This window comes from Peromyscus leucopus, chromosome 1, assembly GCF_004664715.2.
Source record: "Peromyscus leucopus breed LL Stock chromosome 1, UCI_PerLeu_2.1, whole genome shotgun sequence".
Lineage (NCBI taxonomy): Eukaryota > Metazoa > Chordata > Mammalia > Rodentia > Cricetidae > Peromyscus > Peromyscus leucopus.
The window spans coordinates 165,190,026-165,214,877 of NC_051063.1; the positions used below are offsets into that span (position 1 = coordinate 165,190,026).

The 24,852-nt window shown below is 52.0% G+C and overlaps 2 protein-coding genes across 2 annotated transcripts in view; both read right to left on the reverse strand.

The window, feature by feature from the left end:
- Positions 1-22,619, reverse strand: Iglon5 (IgLON family member 5). The gene is made up of 9 exons (XM_028858299.2): positions 22,550-22,619; positions 16,773-17,021; positions 7,304-7,382; positions 6,236-6,468; positions 5,274-5,393; positions 4,040-4,174; positions 3,745-3,865; positions 3,070-3,224; positions 1-1,796 (listed from the first exon to the last, which is right to left on the reverse strand). The coding sequence occupies exons 1-9, from the start codon at positions 22,617-22,619 to the stop codon at positions 1,708-1,710; spliced, it is 1,251 nt and encodes a 416-aa protein (XP_028714132.1). The 3' UTR covers positions 1-1,707.
- LOC114683925 (sialic acid-binding Ig-like lectin 5) overlaps positions 21,907-24,852 on the reverse strand; it is a 7,852-nt gene continuing 4,906 nt past the window's right edge. The window contains exon 5 of the mRNA XM_037200012.1: positions 21,907-22,987. Within this exon, the coding sequence (XP_037055907.1) occupies positions 22,894-22,987 (94 nt within the window). The 3' untranslated portion in view covers positions 21,907-22,893. The remainder of the gene's footprint in view (positions 22,988-24,852) is intronic.

Genomic DNA, 24,852 nt, shown 5'->3' on the forward strand with positions numbered 1-24,852 from the left:
TGGGCTCTGTTGAGCAGCTCAAGCCAACTGGAGTTCACCTCCCTAACAGGCAGAGGTAGGAATGGCATTGGGATTCTTTACCAAATGGCTACACCTCTTTTGCCATCCACTTGCCCAAATCCTCAACAACACTGATTTCCACAGGCGGGGACTTTGGAAAAAGGCGTTTATTGGTGTGGTGGTCTCAACACTCCCCATGAATTGGAACACACGGCCCCCAGGGCCCCCCTCCCACCTCCCCAGGTATCCCTCCCCCTCCCCACCCCATCCCGGACCCTGGGAATGGAAGACAATGTGGGATGGGGCCCACGCCCCCGTCTGAGGTACAGTCACTGCCCCTTGCCTCCCTGCCCCTCTCTGCCCTCGTCTTCACCAGGCTCTGAGTGGTATGGTTTTGGGTGTGTGGTTACTAAAGCTAGGGCTGGTGGCATGGTGCCTCTGCCTGGGTTCCAGATGTCTGTGTGTCTCCTCTCTCTCCAACTCTGTGAGGCCTGGTGTATCAGGGCAGGGTGTTCCCACGCACAGAGCCTGTCAGCTTCCTCTGTGGATAATAGTGGCCTACTCTGAGGGAATTACTGCTCCTCACAGACTCTGGGGCAGCTGAAGCCAAGAGCTATTGCTGGTCAGTCGCTGGTGTGCGTGTGCATGCGTGTGTGTGTGTGTGTGTGTGTGTGTGTGTGTGTGTGCGCGTGTGCGTGTGCGTGTGCGTGTGTGTGTGTGTGTGTGTGTGTGTGTGTGTGGTCACAGCAGCCTTTGGAGGTACTATGGGTTGAGAGGAGAGGGAGCAGGTGGCCAGGGAGCCCATGCTTGTGGGTCAGCTGCAGGACAGCTGGAGGGTGCCACTGTGGCCAAGGGGAGTCTGGGGGTCTGGGTGGGGCAAAGCACTGAGATAGACCGGTGACAAGTGCCACCAGCCCATCAGTTGAATGGAAGCACCGATTGGCCCAGGAAGGGGGCCAGAAAGTTCAGGGTCGGGGAGGGGCAGGGGACAAGGGAGGTTTCAAGCCACTGAGCCAGTGATAGGGCCTCTGGCTGCAGGCAACTGGTGATAGAGCAGGGAGAAACAAGCCATAATGAAGATCCCCACCTATTCACAAAGGCTGAGTGACACCTGACACCCACCCTGCCTGCCCCTTCAACAGGGAGGAGAGGGGTAGGTGTTCGTGCATATATGGGAAGGTGGAAAGCTGGCAATCTTGTCAAGCTTCCACCATGAAGCCCCCATACCTACCTCCAGCCAGAGGAAGAGAGGCAGCAAGAATGGGCAGGGGCCATGGGAGAGTCGGTTCCAGAGAGGGAGGCCTCCTGGTTCCCTCCCCAGCACACCTTCACACACATACACACGTACACAACATGCAGACTCATACTCATACACACACACACACACACACACACACACACACACACACACACACGCACGAGCCAGTTGACAGCCTGAGCTAAGAGAGGGGTGTGGAGTGGCTGGGGGTGGTGGGTCACAATTGAAACGTGAACGGGTGGCGAGAATGGCTGTAGAAAGATGCATAATTTTGCGTTATCCCTCACAGTGATGGGTTCTCTAAAAGACCTTCCTCCTCCTCTTCTTTCTTCCTCTGTGGCTGAGAGCTCTTCTGTCCCCCTTGAGACCCAAGGCGCTTGCTCACCCCCTTTCTCTTGCTCCTGGCCTGGGGCCCCCTTCAGGGGGAGGTGCGCTGTACTGGGTGACATCTACATTCTCCACCACAGCCAGCCCAGGGCGGAGAGGAGGGTCAGGGGTCCTGGGGGCCTCGGAGCTGAGTTCTCCAGGGATCCTGGGCCTGTCAAAAGAGGAACAGTCACAGAGGGAGGCTGAGATGGGGAGGCCCTGCGGGTCTTTCTTGGGTGCCTTCTCTCCCTCCAGCTTCCGAGGGTTGCTGTGATTAGAACTCTCTGGGGTTTGGGTTCCCTGGGCCTGCCTCTTCTATAACTGTTCTGGGTCTGAATATACTCCTAGATTTTCTCCATTTTTTTTTAATTGGTTAGTCTGGATCCTTGGAGTTTGTTTTTCCCTGTTAAAAATTCTGTCAGTGTTTCTGCCATTCACCTTCTTAGGGCACCAGAAACTTCAGGGTGCCTTTGTTTGTTTGACTGTTTGTGAGTTTTTTTTTTTTTTTTGTTTTGTTTTTTTTTTTTTAAATCACTTTGTTTTACCGGGGATGGAAGGTAATGGTTTGCACAGGATAAGAAAATGCTCTATCACTGAGCCACGCCCCCAGCCCCTCACTGGGGGATTCTAGGCAAATATTAAGCTGTATCCTAGCCCTCTCTTTACTCTCTATTTCACAACAGGGTCCCACTAAGTTAGTTTCAATCCTCTTTCCTTAGCCTCCTGAGTACCTGCGATAACACCCCACAATACAAGTCCCTGGCTCGGAGTCACTTTTGACCCAGCTTCTCTCTTGGCTCACACTTCTGCACCCAGACAATAATAGCCTGTAGGCTCTGCCCCCCAAACAGCTTGAGATGCTGAGACTGGATTCCTGGAGCAGTAAAAAGGGCTTGTCAGCCTCATGTCACTCACTGTTTAACAGCCGTCAGTGGCCTTGGGGGCAGTGCAGTAAGTCCAGAGCCTCTGATCAACGCTGGGAAGCCCTGAGCTCTCTAAGAGCAGCTGTCCTGGTCAGACTACTCTCCTTCCTGTGTCTTTGTAATGGCTGTTCCCTCTTCCTGCTGACTTGCACAGAGCTCCCCTTTCTCCAGCGATCTTATCTCAAACCTACCACCCCCAATTATGTCTGTATTTTTGCACATGCACCTGTTTCTTTGATATGCATCTATTAGCCCTATGAGTCCCCATACCTTGAACTCACTATGTAACTTCCTGCCTTCCCTTCCTGGGTGCACCACTATGCTGACTTTAAATAGTGATGGGGTTCGCGTCTAGAACTTCGTGCACACCACCTGAGTTTCTTTACTGCTGGGTTTTCCTAAATTCTGGGCCAGGGGCTATCCCTATATCTTCACCTCCTTGCCCCACCCACTGATGTCTGGGCCCCACCAGTGCTCAGCCCCCACAACCCTGTCCCACCCCGCCGCCCAGCTCAGACGCACGAAGGAGCCGCATGGAGGCGCTGGATGCTCCCAGTCGGTTGGCTGCTCGACACGTGTAGTTGCCGTAGTGCCTGGCGCTCACGTTGGCGAAGAGAAGCATGGAGCGGGTGCGCTCCGTCTGCACTTTGAAACCCTCTGCCGAGCCGCTGCTTAGCCTGCGGGAGATCCGGATCAGGGTTGGTCTTGGCCTCCCTTGGGGGTGCAGTGCCCAGCTCCCCCACAAACACCCAGGCTCCTCCCCCCCCCCGCAAAGACCCAGAGCTCTACTACGTACCCCATGGACCCCAGGCTTCCTTACGGATCCCCTCTCCACGCACCAGGGCCACTCCAGTACATTCCCAGAATGTGTCCCTAATCCTCAGTGTCTCTTATTAAACTCAGCCCTTGGTGGTCTCTTAAATTTGTCTTCCACACTTAGCATTGACCCTCGACCCCAGACCGTCTTGCACGGGGTGGCGTGGAGGGCAAACCCAGCATTCATCATACTGGTGCCCGAAGTAGCCTTTCTTCCAGGAGCCCACAGACCCTGTAATCTAGAAACTGGACCCTAGACTCTCAGGACCCAGGACTCCGCACCTTTGCACTGCCAGGTTCTCTACCCTGGTTCTGTGATCCGAGACCTAGGGCCTCCCTCTCCTCCCCTTTTCCCTCAGCCTTGCCCGGTGCAGTCCTCACAGCCTGTCATCCTTGTACCACTGGAAATCTGCAGGCGGCACCGCCATGGCTTCGCAGCGTAGGAGGGCGGCCCGGCCCAGGGCGGTGCGCGCGCTGGTCACATCCGTGATGGTCGGGGGATCTTTAGAGGGATAGGGGACAGAGGCACATTCTTGCTGCATGAGGACTTCGGGGGCCCCATTTCAACACCCTCCTCCCCCCCAGATCCGAATTCCCACAGAGCTTCCAGCTTCATGCGGCAGACCCCTCCTCCCCAGGTATCCAGGGTGAGCCATTGCGCCCCCTTGGTGCTCACAATTCACTGTGACTAGCACACGGCGGCTGTCAGGCGCCGAGTTCACCCCGTTGTGAGTAATGCATTCGTATTCCCCGGCCTGGCCCCGCTGGATGTCGGAGATTTCCAGAATCTCGCCCTCTGAGGTGAAGCCGTCTGTGGGGGAGGCGGGGAAGGGGGTGCGGGGCCGGACACAAACACTTAACACGGGACAACACGGGCACAACACGGACACACATCAGCGGGGCACAGCAGGGCCTGATGTGCCCGGGTCAGTAGGAGCCGGGAAGGTCCTGTGGGGGCAGGATGGGGCTGAGGGTGGGGCTGGGGGGCTCAAACCCAGTGGAAAGGGGCTTAGGATTTCAGCTGCCAGAGATTTAGGGATCTGGAATCTCTTGTGTCATGCTCAGGGGACCCACTTGGGAGTAGGGAGTGGAGCCGGGTTCTTGGCTTTTGGTTTTCAAGGATTCAGGAAAGGCAGACAGTGAGGGAAGATCTAGAAGTTTCTTGGGGTTCAGGGAATCTGGACCTGCTGATTGAGACTGGTAATCCAGATACCTGGGATCTTTTTTTGAAAAAACAGATGAGGTCACAAACGGTCATTTAGCACTTAGGGCAAGTAGGATCTAGGGTTCAGAAGACACCAAGGATCAGGATGAAGGACATGAGGCTACGTTGGGTTTCCTGCTCTCAGAGCATCCAAGGAATGGGACCCAGTGATAGGCATCATGGGTCTGTAAAAATGCAGGAAGAGCCAGAGACTGGGCTATCTGGGGATAGAAGTGGTGTTGTCCCGGCCTGGCATGTCAGGCAGCTTGGAGGCACCTTCAGGGAAACTGGATCTCGGAGCTCATAAAGCAGGTCGTAGGCAGAGAGAGGGGAGCTCCCGATTGCCTCTGGATCTAGGGCGGGGGCCTGAGAATGTGCATTTCTGGAAACTTCCCAGGAGTTGCTGATGCTGAGGTCTGGGGACCACTCAAACTGCTAGGTTATACAACATCCAACAGAGGAGAGTACAGGACTGCTAGGTGAATGAATGGTAGGACACTGGATGCAGCCTAGCTTGGGGCCTGAGTCAGGAGAATCTGTCTGGGGGAGGGAAGCTGGGGTGGGGAGTGTCAGGTGACTTGGAGACAAGAGCCCAGCCTGAACATTAGGTGGGAGGCCACCAGATAAGGGGATGGGAGTCTGGGGCTCCAGCTAGGGATGTGGGAGGACAGAGGGGCTGAGATTACAGCCAGGGGAGGATCCTCACCTCGGAGCTGTCTCCATGTGACAGTGGGCTCTGGCCTGCCCACAGCCAGGCAGAGAAGGTTCACATTGCCCCCTTCATTCACTGCCACAGGTGAGGAGATGTTCACGATGCGGGCAGGAACTGGAGACAGAGGAGAGAGCTGGGGTGAGGGTGCCTTTCTAGCCACTCACACCTCTAAGCTCCACTGTTTCAGATCCAAGATCAAAGCCTGGCCCTCCTCCCTCAGGCCCAGGATTACAGACCCCAGCTCACCTCCATTAGACCCAGGGGTGTGGGCTCAGACCCTCCTCACTCAGACCCATGGGTGTAGACTCCACACTACAGCCCCCCACCCTCGGACTGAGGAGTCCAGAGTCCATCCCTCCTCCCTCAGATCAAGGGGTCCAGATGTAAGCCCTCCCTCCCACCCAGGAGTCATACTCAGACTCAATCTTATTTCCTCAGACCCTGGGGTACAGACACCAGCTCTCCTCTTTCCCACCACACCCAGGAGTACAGACCACAGTTCTCTCATCAGATCCAGGAGTCCAGACTTTAGCCCTCCTTCCTCACCCCCAGAGGCGTGCACACTAACTCTCCTTCCTCATGTCTAGGACCCCCTGAACCTCTCCTTGGGAAATAAGTGCAAACAGGGAGAAACAGCCAGGCTGGTGTGTTTCCTGAGTACCCAGTCACGGGGAGTCACAGTAACACAGCTCAGCAAACACACAGGGCTGAGGTTGAGTACCTCTCCCACTGCCTTGTTAGAGAACCACTGTGGTGCCACCCCACCTCGAGCCTGGTTGAAATCCACAGGGGCGAGGTGGCCCATGCTCCACTCTCTTGTATCCCAGGGTGGTGACCAGCAGTGGGCCAAGTGTACCTAGAGCAGGCTGTTCAGTAGTGCCTCCTAGCCCTGACCGTCCTGCAGGCCTGTCTTCCTGTCCCCTCCCCACCTGTCCTCATCTTCACACAGGGCTCACCATGGACGATGAGGTAGACCTGAGTGGTATAGGGCTGGTGGCGGGTCTGGAAGGAGCAGGTGTAGAGGCCCTCGTCACCGAGCCCCACCTGGGTGATGAGGATCGAGAACTCCTCAGGTGTGTTGATGAGCAGCCGCACCCGGGGGTCACTGGTCCAGCGGTCGTTTCCTGCATACAGGATGTTGGAGCGGTTCAGCCAGGCCACTCGAGTCACGTGCTCATCAATGAAGCAGCTGGGGAGGAAGGGGAGGATAAGAAGAGAAGGCAAGGGTTTCCCCATCCACTGCCACTACACCTGCAGGACCCTGGGAAGCAGACAGGGCAGTGCCCACTCGACAGGAGGGTAAAGCAAGCCTCAGAGAGGGGAGAGGCCTGGAAGCCAGCCTTCTGAGGAACTGCTGTGCACTAGACAGGAAGGGAGGGAGGGAGACGGACTCGGAGGTGGGAAGTGGGGGCAAAGACCCTGAGAGAGAAGAACAGAGACAAGTGGGGAGATATAGAGATAGGACACAAGAAAGATGGGACAGAGACTCCGAGAAAGGAGGCAAAGATGGAGAGGAGAGGGGGCGGGACTTAGAAAGAGTAAAAGGGGGAAGAAGAGACAGAGGGGCGAGACATTGCGATAAGAATATTTGAGAGAGACACAGACACACAGACACACACAGAGAGATTAGATAGATAGATAGTAGATAGATAGATAGATAGATAGATAGATAGATAGATAGATAGATAGATAGATAGATAATAGACAGACTGACAGATAACACAGGGGCAATGACACAGGTGGGGAAGAGACCCTAGTGAGGAGATGGCCCCAGAGACCGATAACCTTCACTCAGCATCCTTGGCACTCATGGTCTACAGGATTTTGAATCCTAGTAGTTCCCACATCTTCACTTTTATGAGGGCAGTGAGGTCTACTATAGGTCGAGCTGGGCTTAGTGTCCACACCCCCTCACAGCTGGCTCCAGATGCAGGTGATGTCATCAAGGCTTGTGCATGCAGAGTGGGTGGAGGGGCGTAGCCTTGGGAAGCCCAGGCTGCCCGAGCCCCCCCACCGGGATGTACCTGAGGGTGGCGTTGTCACCTTCACACACTGTATAGTTGTCCGCGGGGGAGCTGAACTCCAGGCTCTGGGAGAGCAGTCCTGCAGAAGGGAGGGGATTGCTCAGCCTTGGCAGCTGGGGTGGGGCCAGCTGTGACAAACACCCTGTTCACGGACACAAACACAGGCATCTGCATCCACTGCTACAAGAATTCATTGTTTTTAGAAATTCACACATAGTGGACATACTCAGAATAGACCAATATATGTCATGTCCCTTCCTGTGGGTCTCTTCTGACTCATAAACAAAATGGAACTCTTGTGGACCAGCGTGCTTATGCAGATGACACCCAATTGCAGCCCATACACACAGACAAATGTGCATGCAGAGAGATACATGCACATTGCTGCATGTGTACATAGACACATCCATACAGACACCTGTGCACCCAGACACATATATGCACATATCAAACACAATGACACAGACATGCAGACACATCCAAGCACTCAGCTACACAAGTATGCAAAGCAAAGTGTTCAGAGACACATTAGTGTGCACAGACTCCCAGTTATATACTATGGAACACTGTCCCCTGGGGCACAACAAGATTGCTGTCTTGATAGCAGAACACCACAGGAGGTGTTTGCAGGACTGGACTAAGTAATAGTCCCTTGTGGGAAGGATGCTTTCAGGGCACTGGAGGCAGCACAGGAACCGGTCATGCCAGCTCATGGGGTGGCACATAGAAGCCCCTCAGGAGGAACCTCGTTAACTTCACTGGGGTGTGTCGGGGGCGGGGGGGGGGAACAACTCTTCTTTGATGGTGTAGCTGCCTGCACGTTGCCCACGTTCCTGTGAGTCACTCTCACCCACACTCCTGTGAAAACCCCGTTTGAACTCTTGGTCCACCAACTAGACCTGGATTTCAGAATTATTTCTCTGGTGTGTTGTTTGTGCCCTGTCTGGGGTGGGTAGACATTTCCTTTTTTGTTGCTTTGGTTATTATATGTATGTGTGGTGTGTGCCCTTGGAAAGGGCATCGGATCCCTTGGAGTTGGAGTTACAGGCTATTCGCTATTGTAAGCTGCCTGATGTGGGTGCTGGGCACTGAACTCGGGTCCTCTGCAGAAATAGAAACTGCCTTCATTATTGAGCCATCTCTCCAGCCCCACGGACAGATGTTTATTCAAGTCTCCTCAGGAAAAGTCACACAATGCATAGATGGAATAAACGAGCATACAGGTATGTTCACATACAGACCCAGGTACCATGTGTATACATACAAGTGCTCAGGACTCATTCATATACATACACACTTGCACACACAATGACACATTGTACGCATTCATACACACAGACTGTTGAGCATAAGTACACATACATGCACAGACACTCATACATACATGAAATATATTTTAACAAATATACACATGAACATCTGAGCAGTTGTACATACATACACACAGATGCACATAAACACATTAACTCAGACATACATGTGCAGACACACACAGAGGGAGCTATCACAGATACTAAACACGGGCTTGTATGCATACCTCTAGGCATCCTGTGTGGTTGAACACACACACACACACACACACACACACACACACACCCCTGCCAGACACACTTGGCATGCCAGTGCTCATAGTGCACAACAGGCCTGCTTGCACACACCAATGCGGCCTGGTCACACCACCATTCAAGTCTGTGGATCGGGGCCAGCAGGCTGGACCAGGGCCAAGGAGTGGGGGCTGGGTAAGTGGGGGCAAGGAGACTGCACTAAGAGGAGTGAATGACCTTGGATGATTGGAGCGGGAGGGCCCTGAGAGGGCTGCCCTGCCCCCAGCCTGGGAAAAGGAGCTAATTAATCTAATGAATTAATTGCCCGTGGTATGCCAATGACTCCCTGGGGGCCTCTCAATCAACAGCCCCTCAGGATGGGGCTAGGACAGAACAATGTAGCAAGCTGGCTAGGCCTGGGATTTGGGTCTGAGCCCTGAAAAGCCTCTCAGCCTGGGGTCATGCAGGCCAGAGCCACTGCTGCTCTGTGAGAAGCCCACACAGCGGACTTTGTCACATGTGCTCAGGTAACAACGGGATGTGTACACACATACACACCCCGCCAGGGCCTAGAAAAACACAGAGCCAAGGCTAAGCCCCGTCATACACATGGCTACTGCCCAGGTCAGAGGGACACCCACAGCCCCAGACACATGCCTAGCAGAAGGTCACTTGTAGAAATCAGCCGTTTCCCAGAAGCAGATAGACCCATTCAGCTGCAAACGATGCCAGAGGCCAAACAGCACTGGTGCTCCCGTCACTCTGCTGCTACCTCAGGGTTCCACTGGCAGCAGCCTCACACCCCACACACAGCTGCAAAGTCCGCTCACCCAGGGTTGCAGACAAGCAGCACTGCCAGTCTGAGCAGACATTCCCTACACCCACTTTGGAAGGCTTCTGGTCCCACTTGCACAAAGCTACCACTTGTCTAAGGGGACAGACCACCACACTGTCACATCCCCTCCAATACACAGGGGCTGCCTTGTCTAAGAATCTGTAATAATCTTAATAATTAATAATCTTAATAAATCATGCTGTCACTCTGACCAGGTCATGCATGGTCGCCTCTGTGTGTGTGTGTGTGTGTGCGCGTGCGCGCGCACGCGCGCACACACACACACACGAGTTTAAAAGTCACATATTAAAATATGCATCCAGACCAAAGGAAGCGAGGGAATGTGATGATCAGTTCAGGAACACAGCCCGGTGTGGTACCCCGATCCCTTCATAAGCTGGCCAACACAGATACATGCCAAGCTCTTGTAGTATCCTAGACAGGGCCCTCAACCCTGGCCAATTGAGGGCTGGAGTTTCCTGGGCACTGTATGTCCCCAGATCCCCCACCCTACAGTAGTGACAGCACAGGATACCCACAGATATTGCTGCAAGTCCCCTGTGGGTAGATCATACTCCACTACCCCGGTGCTCTGAAGAGAGGAGGACAGGTGGGGACCAGTGAGCTGTCCAAGGTGACAGCCTTCCCGGCATGTCCAGTCCCACTCACACAGGCTCAATGTGCAAACAGGGGCCCTGAGATAGAGAGTGGAGGCCCACACCCCAGGAAAGCCCTCAGCCACAGGTTCTCCAGACAGAGGGACCAGCACAGAGGCACCTCTTGCCACAGGACGCTTCTCAACACTGGCACTGCCACTTCTGAAGGCTCCAGCGGCCCCTGGGACCAAAGCTTGCCTGTCAAATCCTAGAGTCCCCATGTCCCCCTCCTGCCTCCAGCCCCCCTGGGGCCCAGATGTGCCTCTCTCTGCTCCTCCATCCACTACTCCCTCAAATCCCTCTTCTCCAGTGGCTCAGGTGAACTCCAGCGCCAGTGCTCAGGTCATGTGACCCAGAATCAAGGTGGTCTTGTGGACAGTCCTAGGTGACATGCTGATCAATGGGCCTGTCCCTCAATGGGCCTTTAGCTCCTTGTCTCTGAATATGGATACCACAGGCCTTCATATGTGTATTAAAAACAACACCCAGACCCTGGGATCAGGTGCTGTGCAGCCTGGGCTTCACTCAAAGAGCGTGGAGACCAAGTCAGGCAGGCATTCATTTACCCAAAGACAATCTTTTTTAAGTTTTCTTTTCTTTTTTTAGACAGGGTCTCTCTACCTAGTCCTAGCTGTCCGGGAGTTCATATGTAAACCAGGATGGTCTTGAACTTACAGAGACCTGCCTGCCTCTGCCTCCCAAATGCTGGGATTAAAGGCATGGGCCACCACATCTGGCCCCAAAGACAATCTTAAAACTCCACTGGACCCGAATCCTCTCCATGTTGCCTGAGTTTCCCAATTGTGGCCACGTGTGGGAACTCCTCCAGGGCTGCAGCATGATCCAGTGCAGTGCCTGGCCAACATCAAGCCTTAAAAGATGTTTAAGGTATCAATGTGGAAATCCTCCTAGGAACACTCCCAGACTCCCTCAAGTCTGGTCTTCCTTCACACAGAGCCTGCGCACTCTCCATCATAACTAACTTCACAGAAGACACCCACCTCTCCTGCAAACTAGACATTGTGACTCAGCTCTATGCCCCTGGGGTCTCCTGGCTCTCACTGGAGTCCTCTTGGAAATAGCTGTTGGCTAAATAAATATGAATGGATGCCTGTGACTCTTGCACTCATTCTCATTTTTCAAGACTCCAACATAAATACCCCATTCAGGAAGAGCTCTTGACTGCTCAGGCAAGAGCCCCCACACCCTGTTCTAGGTGGCCAGGTTAGATGTCTGTAGCACCTCCCTTACCTGACCTGGAGTTTCTGGATGGTGTGATTAAAAATATTCATTTATTTGTACTTTATGTGTACACGTGTGTGCCTGTGTGGGTTTATGTGCACCATGTGAATGCAGAAGCATGCACAGAAACCAGAAGAGGGTGCTGGATTCCCTGGAACGGGAGTTAGAGGCAGCTGTGAGCTGTCATATGGGTGCTAGAAGCCAAACCCAGGTCTTCTGCAAGAGCAGCAAATGCTCTTACCCACTGGGCCATCTCTTCAGTCCCACATGCTGTGATGTTTGTCTTTGTGACCCAGGACTGTGCCTTGCTTAGATCAGAGAGAGGTCTGTGGAAAGGAAGTATAAGGTTCTAAAGACAAGTAACAGATCTCAAAGAAGCCCAGGCTAGGAAGCCCAGTGTCGACCCTCCCTTGTCTTGACTACACATCCCCATGGTTTGAGCCACAGTTTCCCCATCTGGAGAAAACAAAGAATAAGAATTCAGTGCAAGTTTTTCTGAGCACTGCCTTGAGAGTTCACAAGCAAAAGTCGTGCTTAGTTCAGCACCTGACATGTCAAATAGCCTAAGAAGCGCTGGCTGTGTCGAAAAGCACATTCTTGGCAAATGAAAATGAAAACAAAGTCTCTTACTGGAGATAGGGTAGACTAGAGAGACATTGTGAAAGTCAGACTTGGTGGCCCATGCCTGTAGTCGCAGCACTTGGAAAGTGAGGCAGAAGAATTGCCCCAAATTTGAGGCCAACTTGACTACAGAGTTCCAAGCCAGCCTGGACTACAGAGTAAGTTCCAGGCCAGTTTGAAATATATAGTGAGACTGTGGGGGGTATGTAATAACATATATAAAAATATAAATAATAAGCTGAGAAAGAGAGCTTAGGGATTTAGAAGGGAGGCATTTCTGCGAGGACAGGCTCCTCCCAGACTCCTGCTCTTGTGAGATTTCCAGTCTAGACTAACAGAATAAATCAATACAGAGGTCACAGTCAAGGGAGGAAGTGATTTCTGACAAGCTCTGTGCCCAGAAATGAGAAGAAAGAATCTTTAGGGATCCTGGAGGAACCTCGGGCAAAGCTGGGGCCCTTGGGTGAGGACTGGAGCTGGCCGGAACGGTATGATCCTACTACCTGGGGCCCGGAGCTCCTTTAGGCTGCCCAGAGAAGGGCTACAGAAGGAATAGTCTCTGGCATGATGGGCACCCGAAAGTCCACCTTTGCTCTACTTGGAAGCCTGGGGCCCCCACTCATGTGATGCCTGGGCGCTGCCCATCAGCCACCCTTTTCTGCAGGCTGACACCTCAGGACCTTTACACGCACCGTTTTCCTTGGGACCTGGAAAGGAAAAGGACCTGGAAAGCTAAGGCTGGATTCGCTCTTCCTTCAGGCCTTAACCCTCTTCTCACCTTCCCAGGTGGCTTCCTGGACCACCCTTCTCTAAAATGGACAACTCATCCTCCAAAGCACTTCTAGCCTCTTTCCATTATGTGACACTCCCTGAGATGACCTATCTACTTGTTTGTTGGATTTTTTTTTTTCAGCTGATTCTTGATCTCTCTTCTTTTCCCTGTAAGCTCTGTGAAGGAGTGCTTAGTGTGGCTCGCTCCCTGCCCCCTGCCCTCACCACACACACCACATCCTCAGGTACCTAGAATGTCAGTTTACACAATACTTGCTAAGCCAGTGAAGCAGGTAGGGTAGCACACAGTTGTAATCCTGGTGCTGGGGACACTAAGGTATGACAACTGCTGCAAGTTTGAGACCAGCCTGGGCTACCCACAAGGTGGAACAACACATGACTACCCTCTGAGTTCCAGACCAGCTTGGGCTGCTAAGTCTGATAACTTGAGTTCAATCCCCTGGACCCACATGGTGGAAGTAGAGAACTGATTTCCACAAGTTGTCCTCTGACCCCCACTATACAAATAAGTAAATGCAGTATTAAAAAAAAAGGAAAAAAGGATCAAGGGTCAGAGTCTGGTACAGGATGCAAGGGCATGGAATGGTCAGGGGTGGCACTGGGCTCCGTTGCTGGCTGCTGTGTGCATGCCCTCTCCCCTCTGGCTGCTCCAGGAGCAGAAGGTACCCCCTTCCCCCACCAACTCACTCACTCTGTTGAATTTTTTGATGCAGTTAGTTTTGAGACAGAATCTCAGGTAGCCCAGGCTAGCTCAGTAGCAAAGACTGATCTTGGACCTCTGATCTTCCTGCCTCTGCTCCCAAATGCAGGGAATACAGGTATGCACCACCATGCCCCAGCTTATGCAGCTCTGGGGGTCGAACCCAGGGCCTCCTGCATGCTAACCAAGCACTCTACCAACTGAGCCACATTCCCAGCCAGCAAAGCTTCATTTTGTAAATGAATATGTAAATGTGTAGATGGTGTTGGCATAACAGATTTGGGGTGGGGGATTAATTGTAGGCTTATAGTTACATAGCCAAGGAAGTTTTGCTAAGTGTAAATAAGAAATGGGCCGACTTTATTTCTGTTTTAGGAAGAAAACACTAGCAAGAACCAACGGGCCTCCTTTGCTCTGCATTGAAAGTTGTGTGGAATGAGTTTGTGGAAGGGAGAGAAAGCTGAGGAAGTATTCCCCTCTGCTGCCTGGCTCCTCATCCATCAGCTTCTCTCAGGTGTGTGTGAGGCCTGGACATGGTAGCACACAGTCATAGTCCCAGGATCTAGGAAGAAAAGGCAGGAGGATGGCCTTCAGTTCAAGGCCAGCCTGGTCTACATTTTCCAGGCCAACTATGGCTACATACTAAGACCCTGTCAAAAACAACCAAAAACAAACAAACAAAAACCACAAAAAAAAACCCACCCAAAAAACAAACAAACAAAAAAACTGTGAGAGAAGAGAGAAGTCCATGCCTGTAATCATAGCACTTGGAAGGCTGAGACTGGAGGATCACCTTGAATTCAAGGCCAGTCTGTGAGACTCTTTTTTTTTTTTTTTTTTTTTTTAAGATTTATTTATTTTATTTATGTGTGTGAGTGTTCTGTCTTCCTGTACATCTTCATGACAGAAGAGGGCATCAGATCCCATTGTAAGTGATTGTCAGCCACCATGTGGTTGCTGGAAATTGAACTCAGGACCTCTGGAAGAGCAACCAGTGCTCTTAACCACTGAGCCATCTCTCCAGCCCATCTGTGAGATTCTTGACTAGAAAAACACGTGAGGAAGTTGGGGTCAAGGACTTGGTTCTTACATGCTCCTTGTGAAAAACATGGTTTGAAAAAAAAGAAGACACTATTTTGCATACTTAACAAAATAAGGCACACACACACACACACACACACACACACACACACACACACAAAGTAGCAGTGGGTATGAATGGGGCACCTGCCTGACAGGTAGATTTATGCTCAGCCCACTGGGTTCTATCTTCTCTCACTCTCAGGTTTTCATTGATCAAGGTCATATGGCTTCACCAGAGACAAGCCTCCCCCCGCCCCCCGCCCCCGCCCTGCCCCGCCCCTCCGCCCCCAGGGGAGGACCCCAGGAGACATGCATAGTAATGATTTCTGAGAGGCAAATTGGCAAAGGGAACAGTACCTTAAGAAGAGAGTTGGGTGGAGTCAGGGCTCAAGGAGGTACAGTGAGGGGAGGAAGGAACGGGTGCAGAAGTGAACAGGGGTACAGTATGAGTGAGGGAGTAAGGAAGGAAAGAGGAGGGACTCCAACACAGGAGCCAATGGAGATCAGACGTGCCACACCATGCTGAAACCAGCCGGGATGGAAAGACAGCCCAGGGAGACAGGGAGTGCCACCAGCAAGTAACAGCGACTGGCAAGGAGGGCCCATAAATAAACCAGAAACAGAAAACCAAAGCGACAGGCGAGAAAGGCACCCAGCCAGTGGTCAGCAAGTTAAGACAGTGCTCAACCTTGTACTGTGCTAAGCGGTGGACTTTCTGGCCCATTCCATTCCTGGTAGATTCCATGCCCTCCCCCAATAGATCTGTGTGTGGGCGTCCTGCGTGGACAGGGTTGTTCATGTGACTCTAGTCTGCAGGTGCAGTTTGGCTGGGATGCTGGGATGTTTGTGTGACTGTGGGTGACATGACTGGAGGCCCAGAGTAGCTGCTTCCCTTGGGGCTGCCAGCTGGGGTCATAATGTTGGGTCCCTGATGGCATAGCATGTCCCTGATTCTGTGATGCTTGATTGGACAGGGCCTGGAGGAAGTGATGTAGAAACGCCAGTTTAACACTTTCTCGGCTTCTGGGGTACCCACAGCTCACTCTTCTGCCCCATCCCTCTCCCTCCTGTGCCCGCAGGGTCCTTTCCTTGACCATACTCTCCTTGACAAGCCTGCAGGGGGGACAGTCCAGACACATCCTCAAGGCAGGACTCACACCTACTGTTACAGAGGGTCTCCAGGTCCACTGGACTGGTTGAGACCCTTGAGACCCTGCATTAATTCCTCCTGTCCTACCTTCTCCAGCGCCCCCCCCACTCCTTCACCTGTCCATTTCTCCATCCAAATAGTCATCCAATTGAAGACTTTAGATCAGAATCCTTAGCCCAGCACCCCAACTTGCTGGCTTCCCAATGCCATCTCCCAATTAACTGCAACACCCCAAATGCCAACACTTTCAGCTGAGAGGAAAACCCGGATAGGGAGTTTCAGCCCTTTCTCTGTTTTCCCTGGGTCTGGGATTTATTTCAGTCTTTGGGCATTCTGTCCCCGTTGCTTGCTGACCCTGGGAAGACATTCCCTCCTTCACCTCCGTCTAAAGACGCAGAGCCCTGTCCCCAGGCAAGGACTGCGCAGGGGACCCTCTCCAAAACGCAAAGACAAGACCTCTCCACGCACGGGGCATCATTCCAGCCTAGTACCCCAACTCAGTTTGGAGACTCTGCCCAGGCAGCGACTGTCACCCCAATGTCTGAGCCCCTACCTGACCTAGAGCTGTATATTTCTGCCGCCCCAGGCCAGCAGCAGGTGTCGGCGACCCTCTTGCTAGTGATGGAGCAGCTGACCAGATGGGGACATGCACCCCTGAACCCCGCGCATCCATGCACCCAAGGACCCCCTGCCCAGTCAAGGACTGCTGCCAGGTCTCCAGCTCCAGACCTCCGCATACCCCTACCCTCGAGGGGTACCTCCCTGCCCGCCTCCGCCCTGGCCCTGTACCCCCTCCCGGGACCCTGGCGTCCCCGCCGAGCCCCCCCGCCCCCGGCGCTGCGGTACCTCGGCTGATGACGGCCAGGCCGGCCAGGGCGGCGGCGGCGAGGAGCCGGAGCCGGCCCCGGCGCAGGGGGGCATCGCGGCGGCGCGGAGGGAGGAGGGGGGCGGTCGGGGCGCGCGAGCCTGGGGAGAGGGGAGGGAAGGGGGACCCCGCCTGCGGCTGCACCGGCCCGGGGGGCGGCGGGGCGGGGGAGGGGGCTGGGGGGCGCGACGAGCGGCTGGAGCTGCTGCAGACCCGGGGAGGGGGTGGCGCTGACGGGCAGGGAGACCGGCCAATCAGGGCAGGCGGGGGGCCGCGGAGGCGGGGCCTGGGGGGGTTGCTCGTTGGAGGGAGAGGCCTTTGTTACTGTGGCCCGGCCCCTCCCCCGACCTCCCCCGGGCCACAGGCGTCCTCCTGGTCTCCAGAACCTGGGCCTGAGATGCACTTCATCCAACTGCCTCCTGCTGCAGGAGCCAAAACCCTCCTCCCCAGAGCCGGGTCCTGTTCCTCCTCCCTCAGACCCAAGGTGCACAGACTAAGGGAGATCCTCCTTCCTTAGTCATAGGAGACCCAGGTGCAAAAACCACAGCCTCCTTCCTTAGGCCCAGATGCACAGACCCCAACCTCCTCTATCAGACCCTGGGAGTCCAAGGCCCAGCCTCCTCCCTCACACCTAGGTGTCCAGACTCCAGCCCTCCTCCCATAAACAAGGTCCAACCTCAGGTTTCTCCCTCAGACTCAGGAATTCAACACCCTCCAATACAAAACAAGTAAATAAATTTTTTTTTAAATTTTTTTATTGTAAGAGCCACAACTCTGAGATGAAGTCAGCTAAGCTAGACAGTGAGGGAAATAGATGTTCTCCTTTCATGTTTGTGCTGCAGGGAGGAACACTCCTTGGGCATAAGTTGTAGGAGAATTCACTGAGTCCCTAAATTGAACCCTTGTCAGGCAAGAGAATTACCCCTGAGCAAACCCGCATCCCCTCAATGGGGGACTCTAGCAGAGGCTGTACCGTAGAGCATGCCTTCATCCCCTCACTGGGGATTCTAGGCAGAAGCTCTACCACTGAGCCACACCCCAGCCCCTCACTGGGGGATTCTAGGCAGGGACTCTACCACTGAGCCACACCCCAAACCCCTCACTGGGGGATTCTAGGCAGGGGCTCTACCACTGAGCCACACCCCCAGCCCCTCACTGGGGGATTCTAGACAGGGGCTCCACCACTGAGCCACACCCCAGCCCCTCACTGGGGATTCTAGGCAGAAGCTCTACCACTGAGCCACACCCCAGCCCCTCACTGGGGGATTCTAGGCAGGGACTCTACCACTGAGCCACACCCCAAACCCCTCACTGGGGGATTCTAGGCAGGGGCTCTACCACTGAGCCACACCCGAGCTCTTCACTTGGGGAGCCTAGGCAGACAGTTTACTGTTGATCTGCAGCCCCAGCCTTAATGGATTCTTAATGTAGGCAGGTGAATGAGTTGTAAAGCCAGGATGTGACAGGATGGCATGGGACAGGAAGGGTACATGACACACAGGTCAGTTCTCTACACACTGGGCACTACAGTGGACCATTTCCTGTTCCTTGAAGTATTGCAGGCTTGCTGTTTATTAAATACTGTTCTCATTGCCGTGACAAAATGCCTGGCATGGGCAACTTAGGAAGCAAGAGTTTAATTTTGGTTCAACATCCTAATCTGGAGAACTGAAGTTCAAATCACTCTAAATTCTGAAGCTTTTAATTTTTAATAACATTTTATTCATTTTGGTGTGGTGTTGCCCACTGGAGAAGTGAAGGCAGAGGGATCATGGGTTCAAGGTCATCCTTGGCTACATATCAAGTTCAAGGCTAGCCTGGGCTACATGAGATCCTTTCTCAAAATAAAATGTTTCAGGTTCTGATGGATTTCATATTTTTGGTATGGAAGCTCACCCTGTCATAGTACCTGGATTTTGCCTCTTGACTCTGTGAAGCCATCCTTGGGTGGTTTGAATGAGAATGGCCCCCACTGGCTCATATACTTGAATGCTTGGGCCTCAGTTGGTGAACTATTTGGGAAGGGTTAGTAGGTATGGCTGTGTTGGAGGGGGCGTGTCACTGGGGGTGGGTTTTGAGATTTCAAAAGCCTAGGACATTCCCAGTTAGTGTGCACTCACTCTCTTGGCCTCATGCTTGTGGGTAAGATGTGAGCTCCCTACTGCTCCAATGCCATGCCTGCCTGCCTGCTGCCATACACCCCACTATGATAGTCATAAACTCTAACCCTCTGGAACTGTGAGCCCCCAATAAACTCTTCCTTCTATAAGTTGCCTTGATATTTTATAACTGCGATTGAAAAGTGACTAAGACATCACCCTTTATTGCACACATTACAAAAACAGAGCCACAGTGTTTGACTAGTTCTGCTTTGCTGTGGGCAGCAGAAGGACCCTGGAGGGACTCTGCAAGGAGGAACAGGGTTATCTTCCTTGCCCCACTTCGTAGCGACTCCTTAACCATGCATGCCTCGGTTTCCTGCTCTGTAAGTGGGTATGCTGAGCCCACCAAGTCCTGGGGGTTGCTGGACTGAGTAGGTCTCAGACCACAGTCTCACTGGCTCCCTTCATCCGTAGGAATAGACGATGGCACACAGCTGTCTCCTGGCTCTCTCCTCCCGGTACATTCTGTCATCTCCTCTCCAGGACCAACCACTGAGGCAATTCAGAAGAGCCTGAGGTGGCCAAGCCTAGATGGTGACAAAATTATCTTCATCTATGGGATATTTGACCTTTCTTCACCCCTACAGGATAAATTTGTGTCTTGGTCTGGATGGTCACCAGACTGTTGTGACCATGTGTCCTCACACCAGTCAGTGCAGAGTATCACCTGGGTCCATGGAGAAATATTTGATAAATGAGGGAAGGAGGAGGAAGGGAGGGAAGAGTGAGAAATGGCAAAAGAAGGCTGGGCATGTGGCTCAGTCAGTCAAGTGCTTGCCTGGCACACATGAAGCCCTGGCATCCATCTCAGCACCAATAAACCAGGCACAGGGATGCCTGCTTGCAACCCCTGCACAGGGCAGGTGAAAGCAGGGAAATAAAAAGTGTAAGGTCATCCTTGGCTACATATGCAGTTGGAGGCCAGCCTGGCCTACATGAAACCCTGTTTCAAAGAGAGGTGGGGTGGCTGAAAAGAGGTCCATATATACCCCAAATCCATGGACCCTACAAAACAACCAAAGTAATGTGAAGTAACAGAAATACAGCAAAGTGTGATTATGATGGGGGTGGGGTGAGGGGATGTGGGTGTGGGGGGCAAAGGGCATGAAAAAACAGATATAAAGAGCAAGTAGGGTTCAGAGAGCCCGTCCACAGCAGGATAACTGTAGCCAGCAATGTGGTATTGTATTCATAAGTGTTATCTTATTAAGAAGATCACCACACACAGGAAAGGTAGCTGGTTGACTCATTCCTGATGTCTCTGCTTGCCCCAAATGCTAGAGCAGTCTGAACCTCACACTTCCCTTACTTGAACTTCTGGTCAGCCCTTTCCTCACAACTTTCTGGTGTAGCTAAGCCCCTCCCTCCCCTGCTACTGCCCCTGAGCCATAAGCAAGGACCAGGCCACTCATCTGGGATGTAACTATCTGGAGGTTAGAAGAGGAGGAGGAGAGGAGGAACAGAAGAGAGAGGAGGAGAGGAAAGGAAGAAGAAGAAGAAAAAAGGAGGAGAAGGGGGAAAAGGAGGGTTGTGTGATATGGGGGAGAAGAAGGGAGGGAAAAGAGGGGGAAGAAGAAGGCGGAGGCCTGGAGAGGGGCAGGTTTGCCTAGCCAGAGTGAGAGCTGGGCTATAGGTATCTGGCTCTGGAGTCTGAGGTGGAGACAGCACCTTGCTCCTCTGCAGGTCTGTTGGGGCCAGAGGTATCTGGCACATGCCATCATCCATCTGCAGTTCCCTTATGGACCCTCTTCTTTCTCTCTCCATGGCCCTGGGGTATAGAAGAAACAGAGCCTGCCTTTCCTTGGTATTGGAAGGTCCAGTTCCTGTTCTGAGTGTTCTCCTGCAGGCTGGCTCCTTTAATCCTTGGCCATGGGTAAAGGTGTTGCTCCCAAAAGTCTTATTTTGTGAAAGGATAACTGTGCTATAATCCACAGGTGAGGTAACAAGGAGGGCCCAAGGGGGGGGGGGGACACATGGATCTCCCTGGGAAGGGGAAATAGAAGAGATCTCCTAGGTGGACTTGGGGCAGGTGGGGATGGGAATTTGAGGGATCTGGTTGGGGGGTGGATGGGGAGAGTACTGGAAAGATGACTGGAAAGGTGGAGAAGGGGGCTTTTCGGGGTCAGCTGGAACCTGGTGCAAGGGAAACTCCCATGAATCTACAAGGATGACCCCAGCTAAGACTCCTAGCAATAGTGGATATATAGCCTCAACTGGCCGCAGCCTCTGGTCACATTGGTGATACCCCAATAGTCATCATAGAGCCTTCATCCAGTAACTGGTGGAAACAGATGCAGAGACCCACAGACAAACATTAGGCCGAAGCTTAGGGAATCCTGCTGAAGAAGGATTGTAGGAGCCAGAGGGGTTGAGGACACCAGAAAAACAAAAACAAAAACAAACAACAACAACAAAACCCACGGAGTCAACTAACCTGGGCTCATAGGAGCTCACAGAGACTGAATTGCCAACCAGGGAGTCTGCATGGGACTGACCTAAGCCCTCTCTATATGTGTGACAGTTGTGTAGCTTGATCTATTTGTGTGGCTCCTAACAATGGGAGCAGGGGCTTCCCTAATGCTTTGGCTGGCTCTAGGGGAGATATTCCTCCTACTGGGTCTCCTTGCTCAGCCTAAATACAAGGGGAGGTGCTTATTCCCTTACCGAAACTTGATACACCATGCTTTGCTGATATCTACAGGAGGCTTGCCTTTCTGAACAGAAACAGAGGAGAAGCAGATTGAAGGGGAGGCTGAAGGGAGGGAGGAGGGAGGGGAAACTATGGTTGGGATGGAAGATAAGTTAATAAAATTAATTAAATTAAAAAAAAGAATGATTTCCTTGGAATCTTAAAAAAATTTCTTACTTTTTGCCATTTATTGATTGATTGATTACAAGCACGCTGGGCAGGCACGTCCACCAGCTGAGCCCCCCCCCCCTCCCCCATCCTACGCTCCACGCTAAACTCCAGGCCGGCCAGAATACAATCCTATTTTCAGACGAGACTTTGCAGAGGTAATCAAGCAATCAATTAAGATGAGTTCACGGGGTGGATTAGACCCAATATGGACTATGACAAGAAATTAGGGTCGAAGTGGCAGGGAACAACTGTCATCCTACCTACTAGGTGGCTGAAGCAGGGGGATCTCAGAGTTCAAGGTCACCCTGGGTGACTTAGTGAGACCCTGTCTTAAAAAAATGTAAAAGAAGACAGGGATACAGGAATGCAGTAGAGTGTTTTCCTAGAACCCCAAAGTGAGGGGCTGGGGCGTGGCTCTGCAATGGAGCTCTTGTCTGGTATCAGAATGAGCAAGGCCCTACATTCCAAACAAACAGACCAAAATGTCAGAGGAAGAGGAGGAGGGGGAGGGACCCAGAGAAGATCCTGTGAGGATGCAAAGGAGACTGAAGGAGAGCCGGCCCATGAGAGGCCAACCATCTGGACATCTCCATCTTGATCTTCAGCTTCCCAGAATTATGGAAGAAAAAAAAAAAAACTTGTGGTTTGAAGGTACCCATGCTGTGCCACTTTCTCATGGTGATCCCAGCTGACTTACAAAGCATTTACACTGGAATTTACTGTTCTCAACAGGCACCATCTGCTGGTGTCTGAAAGGTCTCCATTGTGGGGCAATGCTGGGGCTGAGGCTGTAGGGTCCTTGCCATGGTCGCTGCAGGGCGCTGCTGTCCCATGGGACCTCATTGTGAAGAATGAACAAATCCAGACCCACATCCAGTTAAGACCCTGCTCTTCCATGCTGGTCAAGTTGATGCAGAGCTGGAGTGCCAGGATGAGGTTGTTCCTAAAGAGTGTGTGCCCCGACCTCCAGTGGTTGTGCCCAGGCGGGCTGGGAGGGCCTGGTTTCATCCCTCTGCAAGCCAAGCACACAGCTCAGGCTGACTGGCACTTACCTCCAGCCCAGGCCGTCCATGCACAGCTTCAGATTTCAACTGTTTTGGCTCCTCCTGAAACTGGTTTCTCCTCTCTGTTCTTGCAAGCTTGAATTTCCCCCCACCAGTTAAACATCTTCATTCTAAAACAATGGAACCCTGTGGTGAGTGCTGCATTCAGTCTCTACCCCAACCTCAGGGCTGGACACCCCTGCTCCTTACCATCACCACCATTCCTGAAATGAACCCTGGGCTGCTGCCAGAAGACCAGGTTGTCTCCACATGCTGGTTCTGTGACCAGCCCACTCATCCATAAGAAATCAAACGTACTCTCTTGGTTTGGACTCTCTCCACAGCCTCTACTCACCTTCTGGTCTCTAGGCTATCACTTTCCAGGCCTTAGAAACTGCTGTTTCTCTCTTGGTCACAGTTCTCCTGGGGTTTCCCATCAACTCCAAGATAAAGTGCCTTCTCTCTGCTTCTCTTGCAACCCTGCAATCTCTCTCTCTCTCTCTCTCTCTCTCTCTCTCTCTCTCTCTATATATATATATATATATATATATATATATATATATATATATTTCCCTTCTCTTAACATTTTTGGTACATCAGAAAACAAGGAACTCAGTCTTTTTGGTGGCTCTATACTATTCTATTCAGTGAACATACCACAGATTACATAAATAGTCACCTGCTTTTCTTGCTCTAGCAACAGCAAGGGCCTGTTGGATCACTTCACAGCTACCTGTGGACTCTGTCCTATCATACACCTCCTCTCACCCCAACAGCTGGAGCCAGATTTCTACAGATGTCCATCATTCTCTATCTCTTTGCAGATGAACAGCTTTTTTTTTTTTTTTTTGGCTCCTATGTGAATTGAGAGAGTGAGATCCAAATTTTCATTTCCTGTCTGAAAACCATCCTTCTACAAAAATGACAGAAAATGGCTTTGAAAGCACTTCCAGAGACCTGGCAGAAGCTGAAGAGAGCCATGCTCTGAAGATCAGAAGCATTGGCTAGGGTTGGCTTCAGATGGCTGAGTTGGAGGAGACCTTGGCAACACAATGAACTTCATAAAATTACATTTTCTTTATTTACTGTGTGTGGGGGTTGTGTAAACACGAGTCTGGTGGTCCGAAGACAACTTGCAGGGGCTGATTCTCTCCTTCCACCACTAAGCCTGGGGGATCAGATGGTCAGGGTGCAAGCAAGCACTTTTCACTAGCCAGTTTCAGACCCATCACAAATGAACTTGACTTACAGGAAGTGTGTATCATGACTACATTCACAGGTGTGAAATGCAAATTTCATTTAAGCCCATGTAGAATGTTTACTAAAAATAAGCAAAAATTTAAGCCGGGCGGTGGTGGCGCACGCCTTTAATCCCAGCACTTGGGAGGCAGAGCCAGGAGGATCTCTGTGAGTTCAAGGCCAGCCTGGGCTACCAAGTGAGCTCCAGGAAAGGCGCAAAGCTACGCAGAGAAACCCTGTCTCGAAAAACCAAAAAAAAAAAAAAAAAAAGCAAAAATTTGCTGCAAGGAAAATAAATTGGTATTATGCATAGTATATTTTATGATCCTATTTAATTTAAGCTAGAAAGAGGATCAGTTGGTCCTGTGGTACAGGCCTGTTATACCAGCTACTATGAAGGTGAGAAAGTCCAAGACCACTGTATTAAGGCTATGTCTAAAAATAAAAGTATAGAGAGGGCTGGGAATGTAGCTCAGTGGTAGAGCACCTACCTAGAATCTCCCCTCCCAGAGGGACGTGGACATGACTCAATGGTAGAACAATTGTCTATCATGTTCAAAGACTTATATTCAACCCTCAGTATTGAAAGAGTGTATGGGGGATTTACTAGAAAGCATTGACATTTCTAATAGGTCAAAAATCATATTGGAATTGGAACTGTTTCACTCAAGTGATAATAACATAGTTCATAGCCACATCTGTGAGATGCAGTTAAATTTATGCTTAAAGGGAAATGTATAGCCCTAAATGCAAATAA

Coding starts and splice junctions, on each gene's coding strand:
- Iglon5 (XM_028858299.2), bottom strand. CDS start 22,619: ATGGCAAGGACCCTACAGCCTCAGCCCCAGCATTGCCCCACAATGGAG. Junction 7,383..16,772: donor CCTGGCCGTCATCAGCCGAG/GTACCGCAGCGC, acceptor TCCCTTCTGCAG/GACTGCTCTCCCAGAGCCTG. Junction 3,866..4,039: donor TGTGCTAGTCACAGTGAATT/GTGAGCACCAAG, acceptor ATCCCTCTAAAG/ATCCCCCGACCATCACGGAT.